The sequence below is a fragment of the Salvia miltiorrhiza genome, unplaced genomic scaffold, assembly GCF_028751815.1.
Source record: "Salvia miltiorrhiza cultivar Shanhuang (shh) unplaced genomic scaffold, IMPLAD_Smil_shh original_scaffold_209, whole genome shotgun sequence".
Taxonomy (NCBI): Eukaryota; Viridiplantae; Streptophyta; class Magnoliopsida; order Lamiales; family Lamiaceae; genus Salvia; species Salvia miltiorrhiza.
In genome coordinates, this window is record NW_026651501.1 from 336,211 (window position 1) to 361,173 (window position 24,963).

General features: G+C 37.5%; 4 protein-coding genes across 10 annotated transcripts; 2 read left to right on the plus strand and 2 right to left on the minus strand.

The window, feature by feature from the left end:
• The first annotated feature begins 2,352 nt into the window (after positions 1-2,352).
• On the plus strand, positions 2,353-6,501 carry LOC131003382 (F-box protein SKP2B-like). 3 transcript variants are annotated; one of them, XM_057929897.1, is made up of 5 exons: positions 2,353-2,910; positions 4,084-4,432; positions 4,509-4,650; positions 4,924-5,311; positions 6,070-6,501. In XM_057929897.1, exons 1-4 carry the CDS (start codon positions 2,687-2,689, stop codon positions 5,295-5,297), a joined length of 1,089 nt encoding a protein of 362 aa, XP_057785880.1. In that variant the 5' UTR covers positions 2,353-2,686; the 3' UTR covers positions 5,298-5,311; positions 6,070-6,501. The 3 variants fall into 3 exon arrangements, with proteins under 3 accessions (XP_057785880.1, XP_057785881.1, XP_057785879.1); XM_057929898.1 differs by having other exon boundaries at positions 6,141-6,501; XM_057929896.1 differs by having other exon boundaries at positions 2,354-2,910; positions 6,155-6,501.
• Positions 5,926-9,566, minus strand: LOC131003380 (chaperone protein dnaJ 10-like). Of its 4 annotated transcripts, none has more exons than XM_057929895.1 (9): positions 9,250-9,564; positions 7,977-8,036; positions 7,777-7,859; positions 7,411-7,694; positions 7,142-7,300; positions 6,879-7,057; positions 6,704-6,784; positions 6,373-6,492; positions 5,926-6,256 (listed from the first exon to the last, which is right to left on the minus strand). In XM_057929895.1, exons 1-9 carry the CDS (start codon positions 9,334-9,336, stop codon positions 6,176-6,178), a joined length of 1,134 nt encoding a protein of 377 aa, XP_057785878.1. In that variant the 5' UTR covers positions 9,337-9,564; the 3' UTR covers positions 5,926-6,175. The 4 variants fall into 4 exon arrangements, with proteins under 4 accessions (XP_057785878.1, XP_057785876.1, XP_057785877.1 ...); XM_057929893.1 differs by having other exon boundaries at positions 6,373-6,510; positions 9,250-9,559; XM_057929894.1 differs by having other exon boundaries at positions 5,926-6,492; positions 9,250-9,566.
• Positions 9,567-10,491: 925 nt separating this feature from the next.
• On the minus strand, positions 10,492-16,431 carry LOC131003383 (putative DEAD-box ATP-dependent RNA helicase 29). 2 transcript variants are annotated; one of them, XM_057929901.1, is made up of 12 exons: positions 16,076-16,431; positions 15,008-15,454; positions 13,328-14,489; positions 13,170-13,227; positions 12,951-13,058; positions 12,724-12,781; positions 12,097-12,170; positions 11,870-11,922; positions 11,611-11,692; positions 11,428-11,484; positions 11,142-11,277; positions 10,492-11,017 (listed from the first exon to the last, which is right to left on the minus strand). In XM_057929901.1, exons 2-12 carry the CDS (start codon positions 15,381-15,383, stop codon positions 10,641-10,643), a joined length of 2,541 nt encoding a protein of 846 aa, XP_057785884.1. In that variant the 5' UTR covers positions 15,384-15,454; positions 16,076-16,431; the 3' UTR covers positions 10,492-10,640. The 2 variants fall into 2 exon arrangements, with proteins under 2 accessions (XP_057785884.1, XP_057785885.1); XM_057929902.1 differs by having other exon boundaries at positions 15,008-15,459; positions 16,076-16,406.
• A 4,622-nt stretch (positions 16,432-21,053) lies between these two features.
• Positions 21,054-24,279, plus strand: LOC131003384 (probable protein phosphatase 2C 11). Its single transcript, XM_057929903.1, has 8 exons — positions 21,054-21,389; positions 21,844-21,986; positions 22,178-22,276; positions 22,383-22,541; positions 22,937-23,023; positions 23,386-23,477; positions 23,679-23,750; positions 23,876-24,279. Exons 1-8 carry the CDS (start codon positions 21,247-21,249, stop codon positions 23,999-24,001), a joined length of 921 nt encoding a protein of 306 aa, XP_057785886.1. The 5' UTR covers positions 21,054-21,246; the 3' UTR covers positions 24,002-24,279.
• Positions 24,280-24,963: the final 684 nt, after the last annotated feature.

Consider the following 24,963-nt stretch of genomic DNA (forward strand, 5'->3'; position numbering starts at 1 on the left):
CACCACTCAGTTTGCTGAAAAGTCTTTTGAAGACAAGAGGCAAACAATCTGGAGTAACAGGATAGCGGGGAGCAAAGAGACTCGTCGCAAATTCTGCAATATGGCTCACGTAAGCCATTGGATCGATAGGATCTGCGATCAATGCTCATCGCAGAAGGAGCCAGAATTCGGCAAAGGATTCTTTCCGAAGCCGGATAAAAGGAGATTCCGGTCTGATGAACATGACAAGCATCAGACCCCAAAGGGAAGGACACCTCGGGCACCAAAAAAGTAAGGTGGCCGACAGAATATTTTGAATCATGTGATTCACAGCCAGGATCGCACCCACAAAAGAAACGACAAAAGTGGGTGGAAGAACAGGAGGACCACTTACCAAAAGCTTTAGGACAAAAGTAAGTGGAGAAGAAAGCAGCCGGCCCCTACCAGCATTATTATAAGAAGATAAAGAAGGGGTCCAGTACCATGTGAGGCCACTAACAAGCGTCGGCAATAATGGCCAACAAAAGAAGGTGGATGTCACAATCAAGCAAGCTGGCCACAAAGGAAGAATCCGAGGCCACCAACCAAGCAATTATAGAGGGGCTCAAACCTCTATATAAACACAAGAGCTGGAGAGAAGAAGGGCATCGAAAAATCACAACACTTTCACACAACACTTCCTCTCTCTAGAATTTTCTTTGTAATTTTAAATTCTTGTTTTCAAAGTTTTCGTTTTTAGTTTTAGTTCTTTTTATTTTTATGTACACAAGTATTAGCTACTATGAGTAGCTAAACAAGTTAGTCTCCTCCCTTGGGGAGTTTTTATGAAATAAAATTAATTATTATATAATTCCTCTATAAACACTTAGTTTTTGTCCAACTATTCCGGTTTAGTAAAAATATTTTCTTTTCATTTTTCAACAAAATATTTGGAGTCGACACACAGTGAAGGAGGGAAACTGATTCCTGAAGGTGACCATTCGGCGAAAGCCGGAACACAGTGAAGGGAGAAGGTTGCAACCATCACTTGCGAGTGTGTGGTTGGACGAAGGCCGAGGAGGCAAGAAGTCCGTAAAACGCGATTAAAGCTCCGGAAGGTGACCCGTCGACAAAAGGTATACTGTTGATTTATGATTTGAATTATTTAGAAGTTGTACGGAAGCATGTTGGGCCTGATTATGTCTTAATTGAATTATGATAATTTGAACATAAAATGGTTTAATGATGGATTTGTTGAGGATTTGTTGAGGGGTAGTTTTGGCATGAATGATGAGTTGGATATGGTTGATAGGGGTTTTGTGAAAGTGGGTATTTTTGATAGATAAGTTATGAAGGTGGGTATTTTAAATTTTGACCCAAAGTATATTATAGGTGAAAAAGGAGTCATATTTTATGAAAAATAGAGATAAAAAGTAAAGAAATTGTGACGGGGGTAATGTACAAAAATAGAAATATTCATATTTTTGTATGTGAGACGGATGGGATGGAGTATATATTTTATACTATCTCATAAGAAATTTCATTTTTGTAATTGTGAAAAAAAAAAGTTAATTTTTATCAAATTACCACTTTCCTTTTGATTTGATAAATAAAATTTTTAAATTTTTTAACTCAAACATTAATTACTCTATTAACGAACACTATTAAATTGTCACTCTATACTTGATATGCGGCGGTGTTGTCATTTCTGCCTTTTTACTTAATTTCCCATCACATCAAGGTCGTAATTTAAAGAGAACAACTATAGCATGGAGCCCACTGCAAAAATAATTCCAATAAATAGTGTTTATGGAATTTCAAATTAATTAAGGTGTCACATATAGAGTTTTGAAATCTCATACTTATGATATATATATATATATATAATATTATTTATCATATATAATAATCAATGAATGAGTATTACAAATACTAGAATAAACAATAGTAAAGGTCAAAAAGAAATTGTGTGAAGTTGAATGCAACATGGAGTAACGCGTTTTTTATTTTTCTAAAATAAACTGCACCTTTATTTTTCTAAAATAAACTGCACCAATTTTTTGCTTTCTGTTTAGAGCCAATGCCAAAAATGCATTAATTTCTATAAATTTGAAAATTATCGATTTTATATTATATATTTTATATTTTTATTTTAACTTCGGAGATTTTTTAATTAGTAAAGTCGTAGGTCATGTCACTCAGTTAGCTCTATCAACTTTTCAAAGTCGAAAAATAACCGACTTCATATAATTAACATTTAACACTACAAAATTAATAATTTATAAGTGATAAATCCGATAATTCAATATTGCGAAAAATAGTGAGAACATAACTAAAATATCAATATAAAATGACAAAGATATATACGTCTTGAGTCTTGTAATAGCACACCTCTTCTACTCATGCAACACGTGGACTTCTCCCTCTCTCTCCCTCTCTCTCAAAAGCGACCGATACGTACAACAATCGAAGACACAATTTCAATATTTGACTCATCTCGAAAAAGAAAAAAAAAATCTCCACCCCCATATTTTTCACGCTCATTGAAGCAGTCCCAAAATATCATTCAAGAAAATATTAAAGTATATATATTGCGGAAGATAATTGTTTTGCTTATCCTTTGATTTTCTGGTTGACAGAATTAAAAAAGGTAGCAGCTTTATGATCTTTAGCTTTTCTGCTTTTGGATTCTATATAATTAAGGAGGGTGCGTGAGGAAAATCAGAGAATGGGAGGAGCAGAGGGCCTTGATTTCTCCTTTGAAAATATGGAGATTATATGCGGCGGCGGCGGCGGCGGGGTGACGCTTAGTGAGTGGAAGGATATACCGGTGGAGCTGTTGATGAGGATTCTGTCTCTGCTGGATGATCGGACGGCGGTGGCGGCGGCCGGGGTTTGCCGTGGTTGGAGAGATGCCCTTTGCTGGGGCCTCACTCATCTCTCTCTCTCTTGGTATATATCCACATTCTCTCTCTCTCTATCTAGATATTTTCTCTAGACTTTGGAAATATTTACTTGTGTTTCTACTTTTTGAATAACAAATTTTAGCAATTTGTAATGGCATATTTTCGAAGATCAAGATCCATGTATAACTTTAGAATTTTGACTGCAAATAGAGCTAGGTGCTAACTGAATTTTAGAATTCTGATTTTTTACACCGTTGTTAATTGCCTCCAAATTAATACGCCTGAAATATCTGCATGGCTTAAACGACCGATATAATAAACGATATAGTTGGATTTATACGCCATTTCAGCCGATTATAATATTAATGGCATTAGTTTGAACTTTTTAGCTAGCCACGATGACATTAATTTGTATTTAGAAGACAATTTTAAGTTAGAATTGAGTTCGTGTGAAAATCAGAATAATTTTAAGTTCGTGTATTTAGAAGACAATTTTTGGTTCATGTGTAAAATTAGAATTGAGTTAAAAGTTCGTGTATTTAGGCGGAATCCCCCTATTCTAAATTATTTGCAATGCTATTAGATTACTGTTTACATTTATTTGATGATCATGTTACTATGATCATGAACTACTTGATGTTCATGTATTTGAAGGGAGGATTTCTAGTTCATGTGCGAAACCAGAATTTGGTGAAAGTTTGTGTATTTAGGCATAAGAGAACTTCTTTACACTCTCATTTCATCTCTTGATAGTGTATCAAGTACTTGCAGACAGCTCTATGAGTCTCCACATAGATTAAAAACTCTACTAGGCCATGCGAAGATTGGTTGTTTCGATCGTTTTTTACTTTTTCATATTAGCATATATGAACTGTGTGATTGTGGAGGGAGGAACTTGAACCGGAGATCTTTGATGGTGCTGAGGTTCATTTCTAGTGATCTATCGCATTGTTTAACTCATCATCTCTGTTGAGACAAACAGGACGTTTTCTCATTTTTTTTTTTTTTGGTAACAAATATATTAAAAGACCATGTAACTGTGGATTCAAATATGAACCTGAGACCTTTGGCCTCAGGGGTTAATCACTCTACCACTATGCCAATACACGCACACGAAGGATTTCTCATTTTGTTGCAGTAGAGAGTGTATTGTGCCGTTGGTTTAGTGTTTGATTGAGATGGCGATGAATGATGATGATTATGATTTATGTTTCCTCAGGTGCAAGAGAAACATGAACAATTTGGTCCTATCACTAGCTCCCAAATTCACAAAACTGCAATCTCTGATTCTACGACAAGACGTGCCTCAGCTCCAAGACAATGCTGTTGAGGAAATCGCGAGCCATTGCCATGAACTGCAAGAGCTGGATCTCAGCAAGAGCTTCCTACTCAGAGACCCGTCCTTGTATGCCATAGCTCGTGGTTGTCCAAATCTCATAAAGCTGAACATAAGTGGCTGCTCGGCATTCAGCGACACTGCTCTCGGATATCTAACCGGCCATTGCAGGAAACTCAAATCTCTAAATCTCTGTGGATGTGTTGGGACTGCATCTGATAGGGCCCTAAAGGTACTGTAAAAAATATTGCTCGTTTCATGACATGTGAAGTGTTTTCATCGATTTCATTTCACCATATTTTGTGTAGGCCATTGGATACAACTGCAACGGATTGCAATATTTGAACCTTGGATGGTGTGATCGAGTTGGTGACGAAGGGATAAAGAGCTTGGCCTACGGTTGCCCCGATCTCAGAGCTATCGACTTGTGTGGATGCGTTCTCATAACCGGTAATCGTTCTTGTTTACTATATATGTGAAAATCGAGCTTTAGTGAGTGTCTCGTGCTATCAAGAATGCTGAATATACGAGCTTTCTTTACCCGGCCTGTTCAATGAATTTTTAAACCTAGGTTTATTCTAAGATGAACTTTGATTGCATTTGGTCTTGCTTTATAGATCAACTTTCTTGCTGATTATACGCCTTTGATTTTTTTTTCTTTTTTCGGGCTACTATTTTCTCGTGCGTTTTGGCCTGACACGTGCTGGTTCGTTGATATCTCAGACGACAGCGTGATAGCTCTGGCTGACAGCTGCCTTCACCTGAGGTCCCTCGGCCTTTACTACTGCCAGAACATCACGGATCGAGCCATGTACTCACTAGCACAGAGCCGGGTCAAGAACAAGCACGAGGTGTGGGCGTCCGTGAAGAACAGGTACAACAAGGAGGAGGGGCTTACGAATCTCAATATCAGCCAGTGCACCGCCCTGACGCCTCCAGCAGTGCAGGCGCTGTGCGACTTGTGTCCTGCGCTCCACACGTGCTCGGGCCGTCACTCGCTGATCATCAGCGGCTGCCTCAACTTGACGTCCGTGCACTGTGCTTGCGCTGTCCAGGCGCACCGTGGCTCGACGGCGCTGCCTCACTTGGCTCACTGAACTTCACTGTTGAGGCAAGAACTTCTGACTTTCCTTGGGTTGTTGGCTGTGCTTATAGAAGTTTTGTCTGAATGCAAATGGATTTGGTTGAATCTTTTTCTCTATTTATATAATTTTCTTTCGGATAATAGCCTGTAAATTATCGAATAGTGGCCGAATTTTGGTTTTGAAAACCACAAAAGATTCCGCCTATTATTATACTCTCTTCGTCTAGGAAAATATAAGTTCATTTTTTCATTTTATAAACATATATTAATTAATTAATTAAACCCGGATTTTCAAATCATAGTACAATTTTTATAAATGAATGCATGACTTTTTATTGATTCTGATTTTCCTACTGAGATCAAATTAGACAGAGAGTTAAAGGATAAAAGCATATGGGCTTGACCGAGAAAGTATTTGAATAATTATCAGTTTGGGATTTGAACTAAAAAAAAATTAGTTTGGAATTAAGGGGTTGACTTTGATTTTGGTCGCAAAATTAAAATCAGTTTTAAATATAGTAGTAATAGTTTACTGACATAATCTCTCTATGGTGTCCAAACCAGAATTTGGACTCTATTTTCGATTTATAAAAATCTGTTTTGTGAATTATCATTTCAAATATAATGGAAAACAAGCAAAATTTCAAACAGAATCAATTTCAGTTTTTCTTGCAAACCTACATACACGCTCTTGAAAATGAGAAACTGTGGTTTTCTCCTAAACAAAAAACATGAAATAATCAATATCTGAATCAAAATGCCTCTTTTTTTTTTTTTTTGTATAGATACAGACACTTTCTTGTAACATGAACTGAGCCTCAGTTAAAACACCATTTAGTTGTTCTAACAAAACCAGGCTTGTCTAAACAGAAGCAATAATCTGTTGATCACTCATCTTCCTCTGTACACAATTTCATCGTCATCAACGTCAAATGCCGGGTTGCAGAGGCACCTGAAGAGCCTGCCGATGCCCTGTCACAAATGGAAATAAATCACAGTGAGACTCAACTGCTTCTGCTGCTTATCTGATTCAAATGAATGTACAAGTATGTGTGTGTGTATAAATATGTGTAGAGAGAGAGAGAGACCTGTGTAACAAGAGGAGTCCTGTAATTTAGTGGTCTGTGAGAGTCTTCATCATCACTGCTATCAGAGCTGCTGTCATCTTCATCTGCTGAAGCAACTTTCTTCTTTGATGTTCCACCATTCTGCATAAACTTTTGACTCTGATTTAAAAAAAAAAAAAACACACACACACACACACACACCCTCTTTTGTTAGATTTTGTGATCCAAAACTTCGTCAATGAATAAAATACACCAAACAAAAAATTGAAAAAAGTTGATCAGAAACTTGATATATGAGATCAAGTCACACATTCTTGAACACAGCATGCCACCAACGGTGCAAGAAAACTACCTGAAAAACTCTCCCTAGATTTTTCAGAGCGACGGCTCGCATTTTGAGCTCTTCCCTTCTCACACGGCCATCCTGCAGCACCTACAAAATGCACAGAAATTGAGTTCAGAAACGTTGTTTCGAGTCCATTATTAATTTTATTGTTTTTAAAGACAAAATGTTGCATAGAACTAACCATTTGACAGACATGCACCAGAGTTATCTCAATGTCTACCACATTCAGCTTCCATAGCGAGTTCATGAGCGTCTCTCTATTCTGTCGTAAATGAGCCTCCACGTCGTCTTCCTCACCACTGCCCTCGATCTTGCACTGGCGCCTGATGTCGTCCTGAAGCTGCAGAAGCTGAAAAGCACCTGCAAGAAGGCAGTTGAACCGACTTTGACAAGACAAAGTACAGGCGGAGATGAAGTAGCAAGAGGATCAAGGCGCATTAGAACCTTTTGATGCAGTGAATTGTGACTTCCAAAAGTGTCCCTTGTTGCGAACCCACTCAGCCACAAACGGCACCCCTAGATAGATGGCTTTCTTCCCTAGCTGCAGCGCTGCCTGCCTCGTGTATATGTATCCGATGGTATTCAACATTTCAGAACCAAAAGCTGCAGGTAGTTATCATTCAGCAGAAAAGATGAGTATATGAATCTCCTAGTTCGTGTTCTTGAAAGATGATCAGACGTCAAGAGAATTTATTTGTTGGATATATACTAACATGCATGTGAAAGCCTCTCTGCTTCTGATTCAGCTTTTCTGATGAATCCATCTCTGTCACCACCAACATGTTGCTGAAGGAAGTCTCTCAGTTTCGCAGCAAGCTTCTCCTCCCTCTCTCGTTGGACTGCCTTGAGCTTGTCGTGGACTTTTTCCGGATTGTCACCCTCACCAGCTAGCTCACTTGAGGCCATTGATGCCACTGCTATATGGCCGATGTAATCCTCAAAAAGCTCGCTCCCAAACAGGAGGGCGAAGACAGCAGTTGGATCGAGCATTGTCTCCCTACAAGAAGGAATGAATATGGGAAATGAAACTCACACTTCCTTTTATAAAAAAAAACTCACAAATTCTAAAAGAAACTTACTTAGATATGCAATTCTTCCCATTCTGATCATATGTATCTCTCTGCAATGGATCACTCAGAACTTGGTAAGCTTCTCCTAGCACCTGATGACAGCAAGGATAAACTTCATTGTTGTGAAGAATAATATGTAGTATCTCAAAATGTAATAGAGCAAGTTAAATCAATCAAGAAAATGCTATGAAGAGATGAAGTGGGATTGCCTGAAATCGGGCAGCTGCCTGGGAATCGTCTGGATTCTTATCGGGGTGAACTTGCCTCGCCTGCAAACATGAAGATCGCTAAACATCGCGTGTATACAAAGTTTGATTGAATATCTGATATTATCATCAACTTGAAAAAGAAAGGATCAACCAATGTTGTGACATAGATCCAAACATGATAATATCAGGAAATTTCTTGATGGAATTCTTTGAAGATCTACTCAAATTACTAGAGATTGAACCCTTTTTTTCATAATTGCATCATTAGACCTGCAGATGAATGTGCAAGAACAGAGGAGAACAATAAACTATCAAGAATATGAACTCCCTCAATCATGGAGAATTGTTGGATTACAATGAATTTTTTTTCCAAATCTTCATACATATTTATGGAAAGGACCAAGTATCTCGATGAATTATGATCTGTAGTTACTTTTGAAGTTGGTATATGCTCCTCACTCTTTGATGGCAAAGTAAACCCTTAAAACAAACGCAAATTCTTCTGTGCTCCATGGAGCACCGTGCTCCACGACACTAACACTTGCATTAAATGACACTAACATGATAGTGTTATTCGCGATAGTGTTAGTGTCATTTCAAGCAGTGTTATTTACGTAACATGATAGTGTCATTTATAAAACAAAATAGTGTTAGTGTCATTTCAAGATAGTGTTAGTGTTAGTGTCATTTAATGCAAGTGTTAGTGTCATGGAGCACGGTGCTCCATGGAGCAAACAAGACCGCCTCTAAAACAAATAGTTAAGCCATCAAAAACTGACACATGCATCCACTATTCTCATGATACAAGTAATTACAGTGGATTCTCTCCAAATTTGAAACATATTTTTATGTAAAATCCCCCCAAAACTTGATGAATTACTATCCGTCACTCTTGAAGGCAAAATAAATCAAAAACTGCGCTCAACTAATCATCGTCATCTCTCTCTCACACACACACACATAAGTCTCATGATACAAGTAATAACAATGGATTCTCCCCAAATTCGCTACATATTTACGGAAAATGCAAATTTTTTTGAAAAAAAACTTGATGATTTATGATCCATCACTCCTTGATGGCAAAATAAACCCTCAAAACAAGATAATTACCCATCAAAAACTTCACTCATCTCATCAACGTCAATCACACACACGCACACAAATGCACATTATCTCAGAGTACAAAATCAGCTAAACTGCACAAGAACAATCAGCTGCTTAACAAATCAAAAAGGCGTCTGCGCGAGAAGATGAAGATCAAATCAATCCGAACCTTAAGATAGTAGGCCTTGCGAATTTCCTCCTCTGATGCCGCGGGGCTGACGCCGAGAATATCGTAGAATTCAGTTTCTTTAACCATTTTTTGCAGAGAATATGGAGAAAGTGTGATCTTGGAGCAGAGAGGAGAGCAGACGAAGAAAAGTAGCGTGAAAAAAAATAGGGGGAGGTGTGGGCATGTTGGAGTTGGGGCTTTCCAGTTGAATAAAGCCAGGTAATGAAGTCACTTTTTGTAAAAGCTTTTTCGCGGGAGGAAAACAGTATTTTAACTGTCACTTTGTGGCGCTGATCATTTTCGATGCGTTGTCCATTGCTTCTAACTTTTTTTTCTTCTTTCCTTTCTTGATTTTAAAGTGCTAAAAATTTAATTCCAATAAAAATTATTCCAAGTGTTTCGTTCGTTGTCTTTCAAATGTTATGGTAGTCCCAAAAAAAAGTTCAATGATAAGTTATGTATCATCAACGATAGTCAAATTTCGATATATTTTGACATTGGAAAGGTTAGACTTAAATAACGAAAAGAAATTAGGTAAGTGAAATTTGGAAATTTTCAACATAATTTCACGATGATTATGCTCAAGTAGTATTTAATTGTTCGATATAATCTTTATAGTAATGAATGCCAAATTTGTGTGAAATTTATTTGGTTGGTTTACGGTCTTATCTTTAAAGGAGAAAATGATGTGACGGTGACTTGAAATATTTTGTAGTTTCTTCTTTTCTAGACATTTATTATTTATACAACATTAACTGTATTCCAACTACTTTCAACTCGACGCAGAAAAAATAAATTAAAAGTGTTTTCGTACAGTAGGTTATCTTTTTCTCAATACAACCTTCCAAAATTTATCAAATTTAAAAATAATAAAAGAAAAACAATAATCTCTTTTACCCTTATAGATCCCGTTTATTTCAACTTTAGATCGTATCTTCTTCAAAACCCCACAAAGGATCCCCTACACACTGAAAAACATGGATTTCTTGAAAGATTAAATAAATAATACAACCTTGCTCTTCTACAAAAAGCGAAATTAGAATTTCAACTTAAAGATATCAATTTGTAGAATGTGTTCACATCATTGAGTTACATAAGTGTTTCTTTTATAAAAAAAATACAATACTAATCTTTTCTCTTTTCTTAGCAAGATTTGATTATATATACGAAGTTGCAACTTTGCAAATTGTAGCTTGTAAACTCATGCATATCATCTAGTCTCATTACTCGAACACTAAGTCAAAAAGCAAAATTCATGTGACATTGATGGAATGTTATAACAACACATAAATATCAAAATTTGAATACAACTTAAATCAGTAATAACTTGGCCAAAATTTACATCTTTTCCCATTAAATTGAAGCTCATGCAGGTTATAATGAATCCAACCCTAGTACTTGGCCTTACCTCTATTGCCACTCTTTCCTTTATTGTCAAATTTTCCCTTGCTTCCAAACTTTCCTTTATTGTCAAACTTTCCTCTATTGCCACTCTTTCCTCTATCATCACCCTTTCCTCTATTGCCACCCTTTCCTCTATCATCACCCTTTCCTCTATTGCTACTTCCTCTCTTGCTATTCTTCACAAACTTCTTTCCTTTCTTGTTCTGTTGGCTCTTAAGATACGAGACGCGGTCGGCCTTCTTCTGCCGATCCTTACTAACCTGGTTGAGATCTTTGATCTCTGAACGGACATGCGCATTTGGCACCGGCCTTTTAAGGTTTCCACCCTTGAATCTCCGGTTGTCCCCTCGAAAACCAGAAGCACCTGTCCTAACAAGAAGCCGAGATGATCAAACACAGAGGTTGATTGTGTTTTCAATGGTGTGATTTCCTCGGGGGGTAGGGGTTGGGTACAATCGCGCTATAGTAGGTTGGTGTTCAAGATTTACCCGATGAACTAGCAGCTCCATCTGCAGCGCTGTCGTTTGTTCCTCTAAGAGATACCTTACTGTGTGATTTTTCTTTCCATCTCTTGTATATCCCAGTGCTCTTGGCTTTCAGTTTCGCACCACTTTCTGTTTTAATCTGCGAGCCAGAATTACATGCAAACAAAATGCGCGAACAGTTAACGAGCCAAATAAATGAACATAAACGGCATAATTTTCTTTACACCTTCGCAATATAACATTGAGAAATTCTTCAAATTAGGCAACTAATTTGTATTGGACAAAGTACCTTCCCACTGGCTGTCACCCGATCTCCATTGTTCAGTTTGATATACTTTTTGCTTCTCTGCACAACACGGATGACACACGTCAAATTAGATCAAGATGCTCTGTTCATGTGCTTGTGGGTGCCTCTTGTTCTTATATTCTATTGCAAAATAGATATTGGTATTGGAAGAACAGCTTGTAGTACCTTGTCCCAGTGATAAGTAGATTTCTGCTTCTGCATTCCTGAACCATCATCGGCATTTATGTCGAGAACTGCAGCGTCCAACCTGTTTATTAGGATCAGTCAATCCCCATTAGCATATGAAAGTCAAATGAACACTAGATTGCAAAATTTGGGCCATATTCAAGGAGTGAAATATGGGAACAGTAAGTGAGGATTGGATGATTTCATGCTATAAGAAGATACCAAGATATATACAATTATCATCAAATAACACGCTCACCTATTTGCTTCGAAGCCTTGGTTACCTCTCACTGCAAGTCCTGCTTCAAAATGCTGTAATTGACACAGATACAAAAATGTTATCTCAATATAATAGGCCATCAAATCAAATGAGTATTAAAAACAATTCTATCATAGATGAATAGCTACTAAGCAAGCGGTTCTGCGAGTGTAAATTACACAAGGTAATCAAAGTGACAGGTATGGTGTGAAGTTGATCAAACTAACCTGATTTACGGGCACAGAACTTATGAAATACTCATCATCTTTGAAACTCTGTGCTTTCCTTTTGGTGCCGGATACTGCACAGAACAAAAAATAAGAGAAACAGTCAAATTATTGTGCTAATGTCCATCTACTTAAATTGTGAAACTCACCAAGCATCAATATGTCTATGCCAAAGACAATCACATCAAAAACTTAATAAACGAAAATAAATATCCTCATGTCTTTTGCTCATCCATTTGCCACAAACCAAGTTCTTAAACCACAACTAATTTGTGTTAAATTGTTTTTAGCCAACAATCAATATATGCAGGCAGCACTATTTCCAACTTACAGAACCGATCACCTACCCACCGTGGGCATGCATAACGTGCCCACCATGATGTGGCAATTGTAATTATAGTAAGATAATTTTAATTAGAGTAAGATTTATTAGTTATCTTTCCTAATTAAAATTGTCACATCAATGGTGGGCACGTTATGCATGCCCACCGTGGGTAGGTGATCGGTTCTGTTCCAACTTATATAGGAATTCCCTGAGTTCCATCTAATCCTCTCACTCACATAATTTTATATAACATTTGAAGCTCAGAAAAATAGATGTATTGACAGATATAATGTAACGTGCACCTTGTTTTCGCTTGCTTTTTGAAGGACAATGATCAGCGTCAGTTTCAGCTTCAGTTTCCTACAAGAACAAAAAGAAATTAGGAAGAAAAATAAATAAATAAAGAAGTGGCATCAATCCGCATACTCTAAACATCGTCTCAGACAAATACCAAGCAACAAGCAGTTTATTGGTGAATACGAAAAATCAGTCCATCATGAACTTACAAATACTTTACTAAATATATCACCTTCCTAACATCATCGTCTCTGGAACGCTGTCGCTGAACTTTTTTTATCACCTCCTCATGAACAGCTCTTTTCAACTTCATTATATCAGCCCATTGACTAGCAGATCCCTGAAATTTCACTTAATTGTCAAATTTGGCGGAGATGGCAATCAAAATGATTTTTTGTAAAAGTCGAATAAAAACATTCAGCACGTGAGAAGATGTACGAGAATATATTACCTGATGATTTTTTGATTTTGCAGCATCGCCTTCAGCTTCCAAAATGGTTTGCTTGGGTCTATTGAGATAGGTCATGCAACGGCGAGAGATAAGAAAACAGACACAATTACAATCATACAGTCCTAAAATACAGATAAGATAGTTGATTTAAGGCATACCTAAATGCTTTTAAGCGCTCAGAAAAGGCCAAAGCAGTTAGTTCGTCGCCACCCAAGACATTCCTAAACATTGGATGTAAACCTTCACGAGGCAATTTTTTCACTCTTTTAATGGACTCCTTGGAAGGTTTTGCTTTCGTCTTTGAGTATAAGCCAAATGCTTTCGATAAAGGTCCCACCAAAGTACTCAATTCTGCAGATGAATCAATTATTTCTCGGACTCTGTCTGAAATTAGATCTATAGGTCTCTGGGGCAACCGCCCGTAAACAGTGTCTCCATTTGCCATTGCTTGATCTATTTTACTCATAATACCATCCATATCTCTCAGCAGCTCTTCCTCTGTTGGAGCAGGCCTGATTGGTTTTGAGAGAAAGAGATGAAGGTCTAATACATAAGCCATGTCCTCTGACGTAACAAAAGAATAAGCAGCGCCTGTTCGACCAGCTCTTGCAGCTCGCCCCACACGATGGACGAAAAGCTTGGGTTTCGGCGGAAAGTCGAAATTGATTACATTATCAAGTAAAGGGATGTCGATTCCCCTCGCAGCCACATCCGTCACAATCAGCAACATAGTCTTTCTAGCCCTAAATTCTGATACATGGATCTTACGCGCATCATGATCCATATCCCCATAACAAACAGATGCCACGATACCATCTTCTTTGAACATAGCATAGAGAAACTCAACATGATATTTGGTTGCAACAAAAATTAGAGTCTGTTCATCAGAACGTATATGCTCCCTAACCAAATAAAGCACTGCAGCGCGTTTTTCTTCCTCCCTTAAAGTGAAAAAGCAAAGCTTCAAGTCCGGACTTATCTTCGTCTCCAAATCGAGCCTGACTAGTTGAGGATCCCTAAGACCAGCCTTCGCAAACTCTGCAAGGGCACTAGGTAAAGTTGCACTAAAAAGCAAAGTTTGACGATTCTCACTCAGTTGTGCAAGGATCTTGTGCAATTGTTCTGCAAATCCCATGCTAAAGAGGCAGTCGGCTTCATCAAAAACAACATATTCCACAGTACGTAAAGACATGTCATCAACCTCTTCCAAATGATGCATGAGCCTACCAGGAGTAGCAATTATGTAATCAGGACGCTGTGCCAATTCCTCAAATTGGTTTTCCATACTATCACCACCAACTAGTAAGCTGGCACGAAGGCCTACAAAGAAAAAGCAACGAATACGTACATGAAAATGAGCATATCAATCGTGCACCTTTATGTAGATTCTGTCCAATCAACTCAAATCAATATAGCCACTCAAGAATGGCAGCTCGTTTCTCTATACTCATTTCAATATACCTCAAATGATGTCAAATGCGACCATACTAACGAATATGATAATTACTTACAGTTGAAGTAAATCAACTCTAAGAAATCATACGTCCCAAAAACATTTATATAGCAACCTACATCTCTTATCGCATTGAGCCTTTAACACATATAAACACACTAGTGCCTTTACAGCATTCCAAACATTCACCATCATAACTAAGCAAGATCAACTCCTACCACTAAAATACGAATAAAATCACAGGGAACATTATGCTTATAGATATGCTAACATGATGACGCTTAAAACAGAATTAATTCTCAACACTCGTGAAATCACTCAAACAAAAAACGCATTCCGTTTATCCATCTAATCACACCGCTAACAACAAAATTTAACCAATTACCTGTATAGCGGCCAAGTTCTTTGGCGAATTTGAAAGTCTGAAGAGCTAAATCACGCGTGGGCGACAGAATAAGAGCTCTCACTCCAGCCTGCGGCACGTGTTGCTGGAGCTTCTGGAGCATGGGAATCAGAAAGGCCGCGGTCTTTCCGGAGCCGGTGCGGGCCATGGCGACCACATCGTATCCTGTTAGAATCAACGGCATGGTTTTCCTCTGAATGGGCGTCGGAACCCTATAACCCTTCTTCTTCACCCCATTATAGATATTAAGACTTAGTCCCAAGGACTCGAATCCGCATGATTTCGATTTCTTAGCTTGTTCCTGTTTTTTCTTGAACTCCGTCTTCGAAGCAGCTAGAATACCTCCGGCTCTCATCATGGCGGCGGCAAGCGATGATGGAATAGCCGGCGCCGCTTAGTGTGGGAGATGGCAAATAGCCTTCGGTTGGTCTGTGCTATAAATGGGTTTTAGGGTTTATGAGAAAAAAACTCTACATTTAAAAATAAAATATTGTTTGTTGATGATATAAGGGGTGAGCATTCGGATTACGGATCGGATTTTTGCCTGATCCGATCCGATCCGAAAATCCGAAGTTTGAAGAAAATAAAATCCAATCCGAACCATATAATCCGTTGATCCGAATCCGAAAATCCGAAGTTTTCGGATAAAATCCGATCCAAACCGAAAAAATCCGAAATATAAGCAAAATCCGAAAATCCGAAAATCCAAAATGACAAGAAATCCGAAATACATACGCCTAACAATCCGAAAATCCAACTGAAGAATCTATGCTGAAAAATTCGAACACAATTCATAAGGCTACACCAATTCATTCTAACAAAATTGAAACAACTGCACCAATTCATAAGGCTGAAAAATTCGAACACAATTCATAAGGCTGCACCAATTCATTCGAACAAAATTGAAACAACTGCACCAATTCATAAGGCTGAAAAATTCGAACACATCAACAAAATTCGAACACAATCATAACTCATAAGTCATAAGTCATAATTAAGCATCAATTTTCAACATTCTTGAGGTTCACTAAAAACTAAAGTCGAACCTACCTGCAGCCTGAAGGAATGACGCGCCGATGAGGTGCTCTGGGGAGGGCGTCTGAAACTCTGAGGTCAGAGGTGGAGGGCGTCGGCCGTCGGGAAGAGAGGCGCAGATCTGCGGCGCTCTGCGCTCGAGCTTCGAGCTGCTCTGGGGGATTGAAAGCGCGGAGGTGGCGTGGTGGGGGATTGCAGGCGAAGAGTAGGTGGGGTGGTGGCCGGCGGGGTGGGACGGCGTCGGCGCGGAACGCGCGGTGGTGGAGGCTGGAGAGCGATGGGAGTCAGACGCGGTGGTGGAGTGGAGCTGTGGCTGTGTGTGCGGCGCTGATTTAGTTAGGAAATTAGGGTTTAGGTTTTACTTTTTAACATATTCAATAATTCAAAATTTATATATATATAAATTAACATATTCAATATATATATATATATATATATATATATATATATTAAATACAATTCGGATTTCGGATTTGAAAAGTACTGATCCGATCCGATCCGAATATCCGAAATTTTCTTAAAATTCAATCCGATTCGATCCAAAGATCCGATTAATCCGAACCAAAGTTTAAATTTCGGATTGGATCGGATCGGATATTCGGATTTCGGGTATTTTGCTCACTATATAGTGCTTAATTTATCTTTTTTCCACTCTTATTTTCACTTCCCACTATATTTGTAAAAAATATATATAATAATTCTCTGAAAATAGTACAAAGAATTTAGAATTATCTGCCTATATGGAGTAATAAACTATACTTAAATTTTGATTTTAAATTAAATTTATTTTTTAATAAAAAAAATACATAAATTTTTTATTTTTTTAAAAATTTGACCTGACTCTAAAAATTTGTTGGCCAATAACTTGATTGTCCAAAATTCGATGGATAATTCAAAGATAGGGATGGAGCAAAATACCGAAAAATCGGTATACCGCACTTACCGTACCGAAAAAATACCGAAAATACCGAAATTTCGGTATACCGAAAATTTCGGTACGGTATTGTACCGTACCGAAGATTTTCGGTATGGCAACGGTATCATTTTCCTCATACCGCGGTATACCGATATATACCGATACCACGGTATATGCCGAAAAACCGGTATATATATATTAGTGGTAAATTATTTTTTTGCTTTGTTGAAGATGTGGAGTTTAATTGTTAGAAAGTTATTTGTATTTGTTTAATGAAATTTCAATATGTACAAATATACGGTATATCTTAATAGTTTGGCAATTTAGGCATGAAACGATATAACAATAATTTCGGTAATACCGTAAGGTATGGTATACCGACTTTCGGTATGGTATACCGCACTATCGGTACGACAACGGTATGAAAATTCTCATACCGAAATTTTCGGTATGCCGATCTTCGGTATACCGAAAAGTACGGTACGGCAACGGTATGAAAATTCTCATACCGCAATTTACGGTATGGTATACGGTATGACAAAAAAATTTCGGTATACCGTACCCATCCACCCCTATTCAAAGATATTGTTGTAAACATCTTGACAGTAGCTCTCTAATAGTAATACTTATAGGGTTAAGTATCAAATTCCCCCTTATCGATGGCGTCCTCATCGCGTACAGGACCCTATAGTCAGGGTTAGGGATGTCAAAAAAGCCCGAAACCTATGGGTTGACCCGAATAGACCGATAAAAAAGGTGGGTTAGGGCTGAAAATTTTTAGCCCGAAAAAAAATTAGCCCGAATGGCCCGAACCGAAAATAGCCCGAGCCCGATAGGGTTGGCCCGAAAACCGAGTGGGTTGGCCCAATTAACCGAACATTTTCTTATTAATTGATTTTTAAATTTTAATACTTTACTTTTTAATTCGATAATAACTTTTTGATGCTTGTAGAATATGTTTTGATTTTTTCCAAGGGTTAATAACAAATATCTATGATATAAAAGTCAAAGAAAGATAATCATTTATATTAAATCTATATACAATTTATATCGGAAACGAAGTTAAAGTTAGATATTATGTAAACTTACGTTAAAAAATACTCCCTCCGTCCCAAAGGAAATGTCCTCCTTCTTTTGGGCACGGTTATTAAGGATGCATAATCTGCCTAATCTAGTAGAAACTGAAATGATGCATAATCTGTCATTGAATCTTATATGTTGCCTAATCTAGTAGAAACTGAAATTTCCTTAATATTCTACTAGATTAGGCAGATTATGCATCCTTAATAACCGTGCCCAAAAGAAGGAGGACGTTTCCTTTGGGACGGAGGGAGTACTAATTTTTGTATCGAAAATAAGGTGAATGTTTTTTATTTAAAAAATATGACATATTTTTATTACAAGAATATGATTATTTATAAAAAAAAATTAAACATATAAAAAAATCATAAACTTGCGAACCCGAACGGGCTAGCCCGAAACCGAGTGGGTTAGGGTTAGGGTCGAAAATTTTTAGCCCGAAAAATAAAAAAACCGACTAGCCCGAACCGAAAATAACCCGAAACCGAATGGGTTGGCCCGAAACCGAGTGGGTTGGCCCGATTGACATTCCTAGTCAGGATTAGAGTTGTTTACTACCTCAACTAGGGATGGCAACGGGCCGGATCTGGACCGGGTCTGGCCAATACCAGATCCAGATCCGTTTTCATATACTAGATCCAGATCCAGATCCGCGGGTCCACGGGTCCAGATCCATGGATCTGCTATTTTTAAATTAAATTAAAAAAATTTCACAAAATAAACAACATCTGATTTCCATCATGAAAAATATAACACAAAATACTTTTATCTAATTACTTTTAGTTTTTGTTCTTTTGAATATAATTTATTTATTATTTTTAATTTAGTTAATATTATTAGTAAACTAAATATAAAATATAAAATATACATATAAAATAAAACGGATCCACGGGTCGGATCTGGGCCGGATCCGGATCTAAAATTTCAAGATCCAGATCCAGATCCGTTTTCAAAACTGAGATCCAGATCCAGATCCAGATCCGTCGGGTCCAAAAAATTGAGATCCAGATCCGTAAAAACGGATCTGGATCCACGGATCTGGACCGGGTCCAAGATCCACTGCCATCCCTAACCTCAACGTGTTAAAATCGCACCAAATACCCCCGCTACTTAACGAACATTAACACTGTTAAAAAAAATATTTTTTTTATTTTTTATTATGGTGGGCCCCAACTCTCTCTCTCTCCAGCCAAACTTATTCGAACTCTCTTCAACCTTCCTATCCGGGAACTTGGTTTCGCGGTCTTCAGATTCTATAGCTTTCCCCGGAGCCAGACCTGGGCGTGGTGGCCGGTGATTGAGGGGATTTACCCTTGTCAGAATCTGGACGGAATCTTGAAGAGCGAAAAGCCGGAGACTGAAATTGTGGATACTCCTTGCTATAAAAACTTTGATGCAGAGGTTTTTCCGGCAGATCAGACAACGATTGCTGATTAATCGAGCCCTCAGATCCCCATTTTTCTTTCAGAACTCATATCGGATTTTTTGAACAAAGAGAGAGAGTCAAAGTTGAGATGCTGGGCGTCTAGACAATAGCTGGTTATTCCTCACCGCCGATCAAATTCGCTTCTCGTGCCTTGGACCGCACATCGTCGCCGCGCGCATCACCGGCTTCCGCCCATCTGGATCCCCCTTTTTTTTTCCTTGAATCGAGCTAGCTAGGGTGAGAGCAACAGATTTGGATTCCTTCTAATTATCAGGGTTTTCTCATATTTTTCAATTAAAGATGCAGATCGACGAGAATTTTCATGTAGTGAAGTGGACTGGAGCTCGACGGCGAAGGTTTGGCTGGAGAGAGAGAGAGATAGTTGGGGCCATCATAATTAAAAATTTTAAAAATATTTTTTTTATAACGGTGTTAACATCTGTTAAGTAGCGGGAGGTATTTGGTGCGATTTTGTCACATTGAGGTAGTAAACAACTCTAACCCTGACTATAGTGTTCTGTACGCGATAAGGACGCCATCGATAGGGGTAATTGGTACTTAACCTATACTTATATTGTTGGATTTTGGTCCTAAAAAATGTTCGAAAAATAAAAAAGATATAGAGTTTCATGCCATTAGCTTTCATCCCATTTTTTTTACCACTTTCAATGACCAAAAACCATTAATATAAGTAATATTAGAAGTATAACATTAAGAACTTTCCAACATGCCTTTGGATAGTCCATCAAAATTCAGACAATCAAGTTATTAGTCAGTAAACTTGCAGCTTAAGTTAAATTTCAAAAAAAATAAAAATGTATGCATTTTTTAATCAGAAAAATAAATATGGTTAAAAGTTAAATTTTAGATATAGCTTAATCCAAGAATTTATACCTTCGGTCTATTCATATCAACATTTCGATTATCATGTTATGTTTAATTTGGGCGAGAATTGAATTAGCGCTAAAATTATTACTCCAACCATTAAATTTATGCGTTGTCTTTTACTTGTTTCAAAATTTACTCGCAAAATTAGAATACACTCAAAATTGATATTTCATCCATCCAATATATGTAGAAAATCTTTTGACACAAATTTTATTAAAAAGCTATTGAGTGTATTAATAGTGAAAAATGATTTCACACATATTGTCAAGTTAATTATGAATAAATAAATATAAATGTTAGAATATTTTTATAAGTAAAAAATGTATATATTTGAAACGTAGAAAAATACATAATTTTAGGGAACTTATATAATATATTTAAGCACTAATAACTATTTAAATTTTTACTAATAGAACTATGGAGGACAGTTTAGGCATTCCCCACAGTCCAAATTTATTATGAATAGCACTTTAGTAAAAATGGTTGATTAGTAATCAATTGTTTTGTTAAAAAGAAAAGTACTAATTCTATTTTACTTCAATTTCTATAAACAGTATAATTCTATTTTACATCATCACGCCAGCAAATTCAAATGCACCCTTAATATAACAACGACAATAATTAAAATTTAAAATGGGAAAGGGATTTAATAAATACTGAAATTTTGTTTTTGACTTTATATAGCAATTTTATAATAAAAGAAAAAGGAAAAGAAAAGAGAAAAAAATTTGCATTATCCCGTAGTCTTAGCTGCCCCGCCCGTTAACTGTTTTAAGGATGAGCCCTCCAACTCCAACGTTTTTCTACAGAGAGAGAGAGACGATGAATGAAATATAGAAATCGATTTTATGGAATAAGGTTTTGTCCGAATGTACAATGAACACTGATCAAGATCGACACCAATCTCAGCGGCCGGTACCGCTCAAGGATGCGTCGCCGTCGCCCGCGGCGGAGCCGCCGCCCAATTCAAATGCTCCGTCTAAAAATCCCGATGCCATCTTGAGCGGTGGTGGAACCAGGTGCATTTTTTTTATTTTCTGATCATTTTGTTATATTTATTTACAATGGTGTGCTGTTGCAGGTTGAAATGTTGTTGTTGATAGCATGAACTTGATTGAAGCTAGGTTTAGCTGCGATCAGGCGTATTTTGGGGGATGGAATGGGTTGATTTATTGAATGTAGGATTATGATGTATTGAGAGAGATTATTTTATTAAGAGAGAAATAATAGCTTTGGGATTATGCAAAAAAAAAAAAAAAAAAAAGAGTCAAACTTGCAGTGTGCTTGCAGGGTGAAATGTTGTTATTGATAGCTTGAAATTGAAACTAGGTTTGTATGCGATCAGGCGTATTTTGGGGGATGGAATTGATTGATTTATTGTTGTGGGATTGTGATACCATGAGAGATATTACTTGTTTAATTGTTTTAAGAGAAAATGCAGTCTTTTTTTATTTTATTTTTTCAAAATTGCAGCAATCTCACTAGAGATAAGAATGGAAGGATAAGTTATGGATATTCCAGTTTCAAGGGTAAACGTTCATCCATGGAGGATTATTACGAGATTCGGATATCAGAAGTGGATGGTCAAATGGTTGCCCTTTTTGGCGTTTATGATGGTACATCATCATTTTATGAAAATAACGACACTATGAACTTCGGTTATCTTATAGCTCCTTGATGAATCCAACCACAATTCTCTCTTGATCTTATTTATGCTATAATGTATTAATGGAGAAAGTGAAAATTATTTAATGTGTGATGCTTTCTTGTTTTTTTTTTTTTTTTTTTTTTTTATGTTTGATACCAGGGCATGGTGGGTTCCGAACTGCAGAGTACCTTAAGAAGAATCTCTTTAATAATCTCAGAAGCCACCCTGATTTTATCAAAGATACAAAGTTAGCTATCGGTATGGATTTCAAGACTCCAAGAGTAACGATTAATGTGATATATTGTAAAAAAAAAAGAAGAACTGAGGTGGTGTATCCTGTAATACGACACGCTCTTGATTGCAGTTGAAGCTTTTAAACAAACTGACACAGAGTACCTCAATGAAGAGAAAGGTCAACAGAAAGATGCAGGTTCGACTGCATCAACTGCTGTCCTTGTGCAGGACAAGATATTTGTTGCAAATGTGGGAGATTCTAGAGTTGTTGCTTCTAGAGCTGGTTCAGGTTTGATGCCATCTTGGGAGCTCGATCTTTTTGCATGGATAGTTTTTGTCTGATTTTGCATTTAGTATCTTTGTATAAATATATGAAATATTTAGTATCTTGTCGCTAAAAGAACCTCTCATATCCGACCCTTATTGGGGAATGATGAATTTGCTTCATAGTATATCTAGAAAACTCTCTAAGGAAGAGCTTGAAATGCTTCATCACTCAATCAACTATAATTCAGCTTAAGATCAGGCTTTTGAGGTGGAGCGAGTGGACTCATGGTCCTATATGGTTTTTGCCCATTGATTTACTCTTTCTTTTGAGATCATTTTATATCTACGCTTTATGCATATACTGAGATCTCGAGTCGTTAGCTCTAGCACTTTGCTGACATTTGCTGCTTTATGTAGCAATTCCATTGTCGATTGACCACAAGCCTGATAGGACTGATGAACGTGAACGGATTGAAAAGGCTGGTGGTTTCATCGTTTGGGCTGGTAACTTTGAATTCTCACGTCTTTCCTGTTCTTGTCAATATTATATCTTACAGTCAGTTGTGCTTCTCATGATTTCTTCTGGTGTTTCGAAATCATAACGCTTGATTTTGTCATTTCTGTTGTATTCCACATTAGTTTCTGTTTAATTTGTATCCAACACATGTAATAATTCTTAAATACCAGTATACCACATACCAACTATGGTGTCAAATGTTGTCTGTGGTTTTTTGGGTGTCCACCGAAATAGGAATATTTGCCGAGACATTTACATATTGAAATCGAGTTGTAGTTAATCAATCCCCCTCTCGTCTGGCTGCATGTTTAGCTACTTTTTTTGCCTCAACACTGTGCCTCTTGGTCAGGTACATGGAGGGTTGGTGGCGTTCTTGCTGTTTCTCGAGCATTTGGAGATAAACTTCTTAGACCATATGTAGTGGCGGAGCCTGAAATTCAGGTATTGTTATTGCATTTTCTCCAACTTGCATTCTAGAATCGCAGTTTGTAATTTTACTCTAATGCACAAGTGTTTCTTGACCACAAAGCATTTGATGATAATCTGGTATGCTTCATTGAAGATTATGTGAAAGCAAACCAAACGTGCAAGTTCTATAACTTAATGGGATTTCCTTGTTTTGACATTTGTTATGGAATCTAGGAAGAACAAATTGACGGTGTAGATTTTCTTATAATTGCAAGCGACGGCCTATGGAATGTCCTCTCAAATAAGGTTAGTCCCTTTCTATTACGCGCATGAATTCAGCTAGCATATATGCTCGCATTGCATGATTTGCTTTCGTCTGGATCTGCACGCGAACGTTTTCTTAAGTCCAACTCTACTCGTCGTTCATCCAGGATGCTGTAAACATCGTGCAAGACATAGCAGATGCTGAAGCAGCATCAAGAAAACTGGTGGAAGAAGCCTACGGCAAGGGGAGTTCCGACAACATCACCTGTTTAGTCGTTCGATTTGAGAACTGACAATCAGACAACAACATCGTATCCATTGATTTCGTGTTATAGATTCTTCCTTTTCTTCGATTAGAGCCTGTGATCATAGGAGTCTGTTTTTCCTTATTGCAGATTTGAGCAGTATGCAACAACATGCTTCTGTTTCTGGTAGTATTTGGCTATGAAGCTAAATTCAACCATATCTATGTAGGAATATTTTCGGACTATCTTTCACTGAGAAACAAAAAATATTTACCTAGTAATTATTTTCATGTAATTTCCGAGCTAAAACATGTACAGTTTCTCCATTGTTTCTGTGTTTACTGTATTAACTGTAAATTAATCGAATTGAGCTGTGTTTTTCACAATAATAGGAATTAGATATATTCAGCAATATATTATGCATGCATATGTTTGAAGTTTGAACTCACTTTTACCTATAACATGTGTCGAAAGGTAAGCTTTATTAATTCTCACAAAACCATCACATAATATATACATAATGATGCATAGAAACCCTAGGTTCATCTAATATCTAAGACTAAGAGCAAGTTTGGTTGAAGTTCAAGACTTGAAATTGAATAGGATCCCAAGCATACCTAAAATCGATGGATTCCCCATGATGGATTTGGAGACGGCCACGGTCTCTCTGCACGAGACAGTGGCCGTCTCTATCAATTGAAACGACGGGAGGTCGGACTTGGATGCTAGATAAAAATTTGGGACACATGAGTTTCAAGAGAGTGAGCGCGCACCGACATTTGTTGGCGACGCTGACTTTCCACTCTGGCTTCGAGTTGACCGATCGCCCCGTCGGGACTTGCTCGATTTGCACACACGTGACCTCTGTAGACGAGACCACCGATGAGAAGATGCAAAGAATAATGGCAGCGTAGCAAACGAATTTCGACATCATTTGATTTTGGACAGTGATGAGATGAGAATGATCGGTTTGGATGTGGATGTTATGCTAGATATTTCTTTTATGTAGC

Coding starts and splice junctions, on each gene's coding strand:
- LOC131003382 (XM_057929897.1), top strand. CDS start 2,687: ATGGGAGGAGCAGAGGGCCTTGATTTCTCCTTTGAAAATATGGAGATT. Junction 4,433..4,508: donor CATCTGATAGGGCCCTAAAG/GTACTGTAAAAA, acceptor TATTTTGTGTAG/GCCATTGGATACAACTGCAA. Junction 4,651..4,923: donor TGGATGCGTTCTCATAACCG/GTAATCGTTCTT, acceptor TTGATATCTCAG/ACGACAGCGTGATAGCTCTG.
- LOC131003380 (XM_057929892.1), bottom strand. CDS start 9,336: ATGGTTAAAGAAACTGAATTCTACGATATTCTCGGCGTCAGCCCCGCG. Junction 8,037..9,249: donor GCAAGGCCTACTATCTTAAG/GTTCGGATTGAT, acceptor TCATGTTTGCAG/GCGAGGCAAGTTCACCCCGA. Junction 7,058..7,141: donor ACAATTCACTGCATCAAAAG/GTTCTAATGCGC, acceptor GCCTTCTTGCAG/GTGCTTTTCAGCTTCTGCAG.
- LOC131003383 (XM_057929901.1), bottom strand. CDS start 15,383: ATGATGAGAGCCGGAGGTATTCTAGCTGCTTCGAAGACGGAGTTCAAG. Junction 12,171..12,723: donor AAAAAGCAAGCGAAAACAAG/GTGCACGTTACA, acceptor TGTTCTGTGCAG/TATCCGGCACCAAAAGGAAA. Junction 11,485..11,610: donor CTACTTATCACTGGGACAAG/GTACTACAAGCT, acceptor CGTGTTGTGCAG/AGAAGCAAAAAGTATATCAA.
- LOC131003384 (XM_057929903.1), top strand. CDS start 21,247: ATGAACACTGATCAAGATCGACACCAATCTCAGCGGCCGGTACCGCTC. Junction 21,987..22,177: donor CCTTTTTGGCGTTTATGATG/GTACATCATCAT, acceptor GTTTGATACCAG/GGCATGGTGGGTTCCGAACT. Junction 22,542..22,936: donor TGCTTCTAGAGCTGGTTCAG/GTTTGATGCCAT, acceptor TGCTTTATGTAG/CAATTCCATTGTCGATTGAC.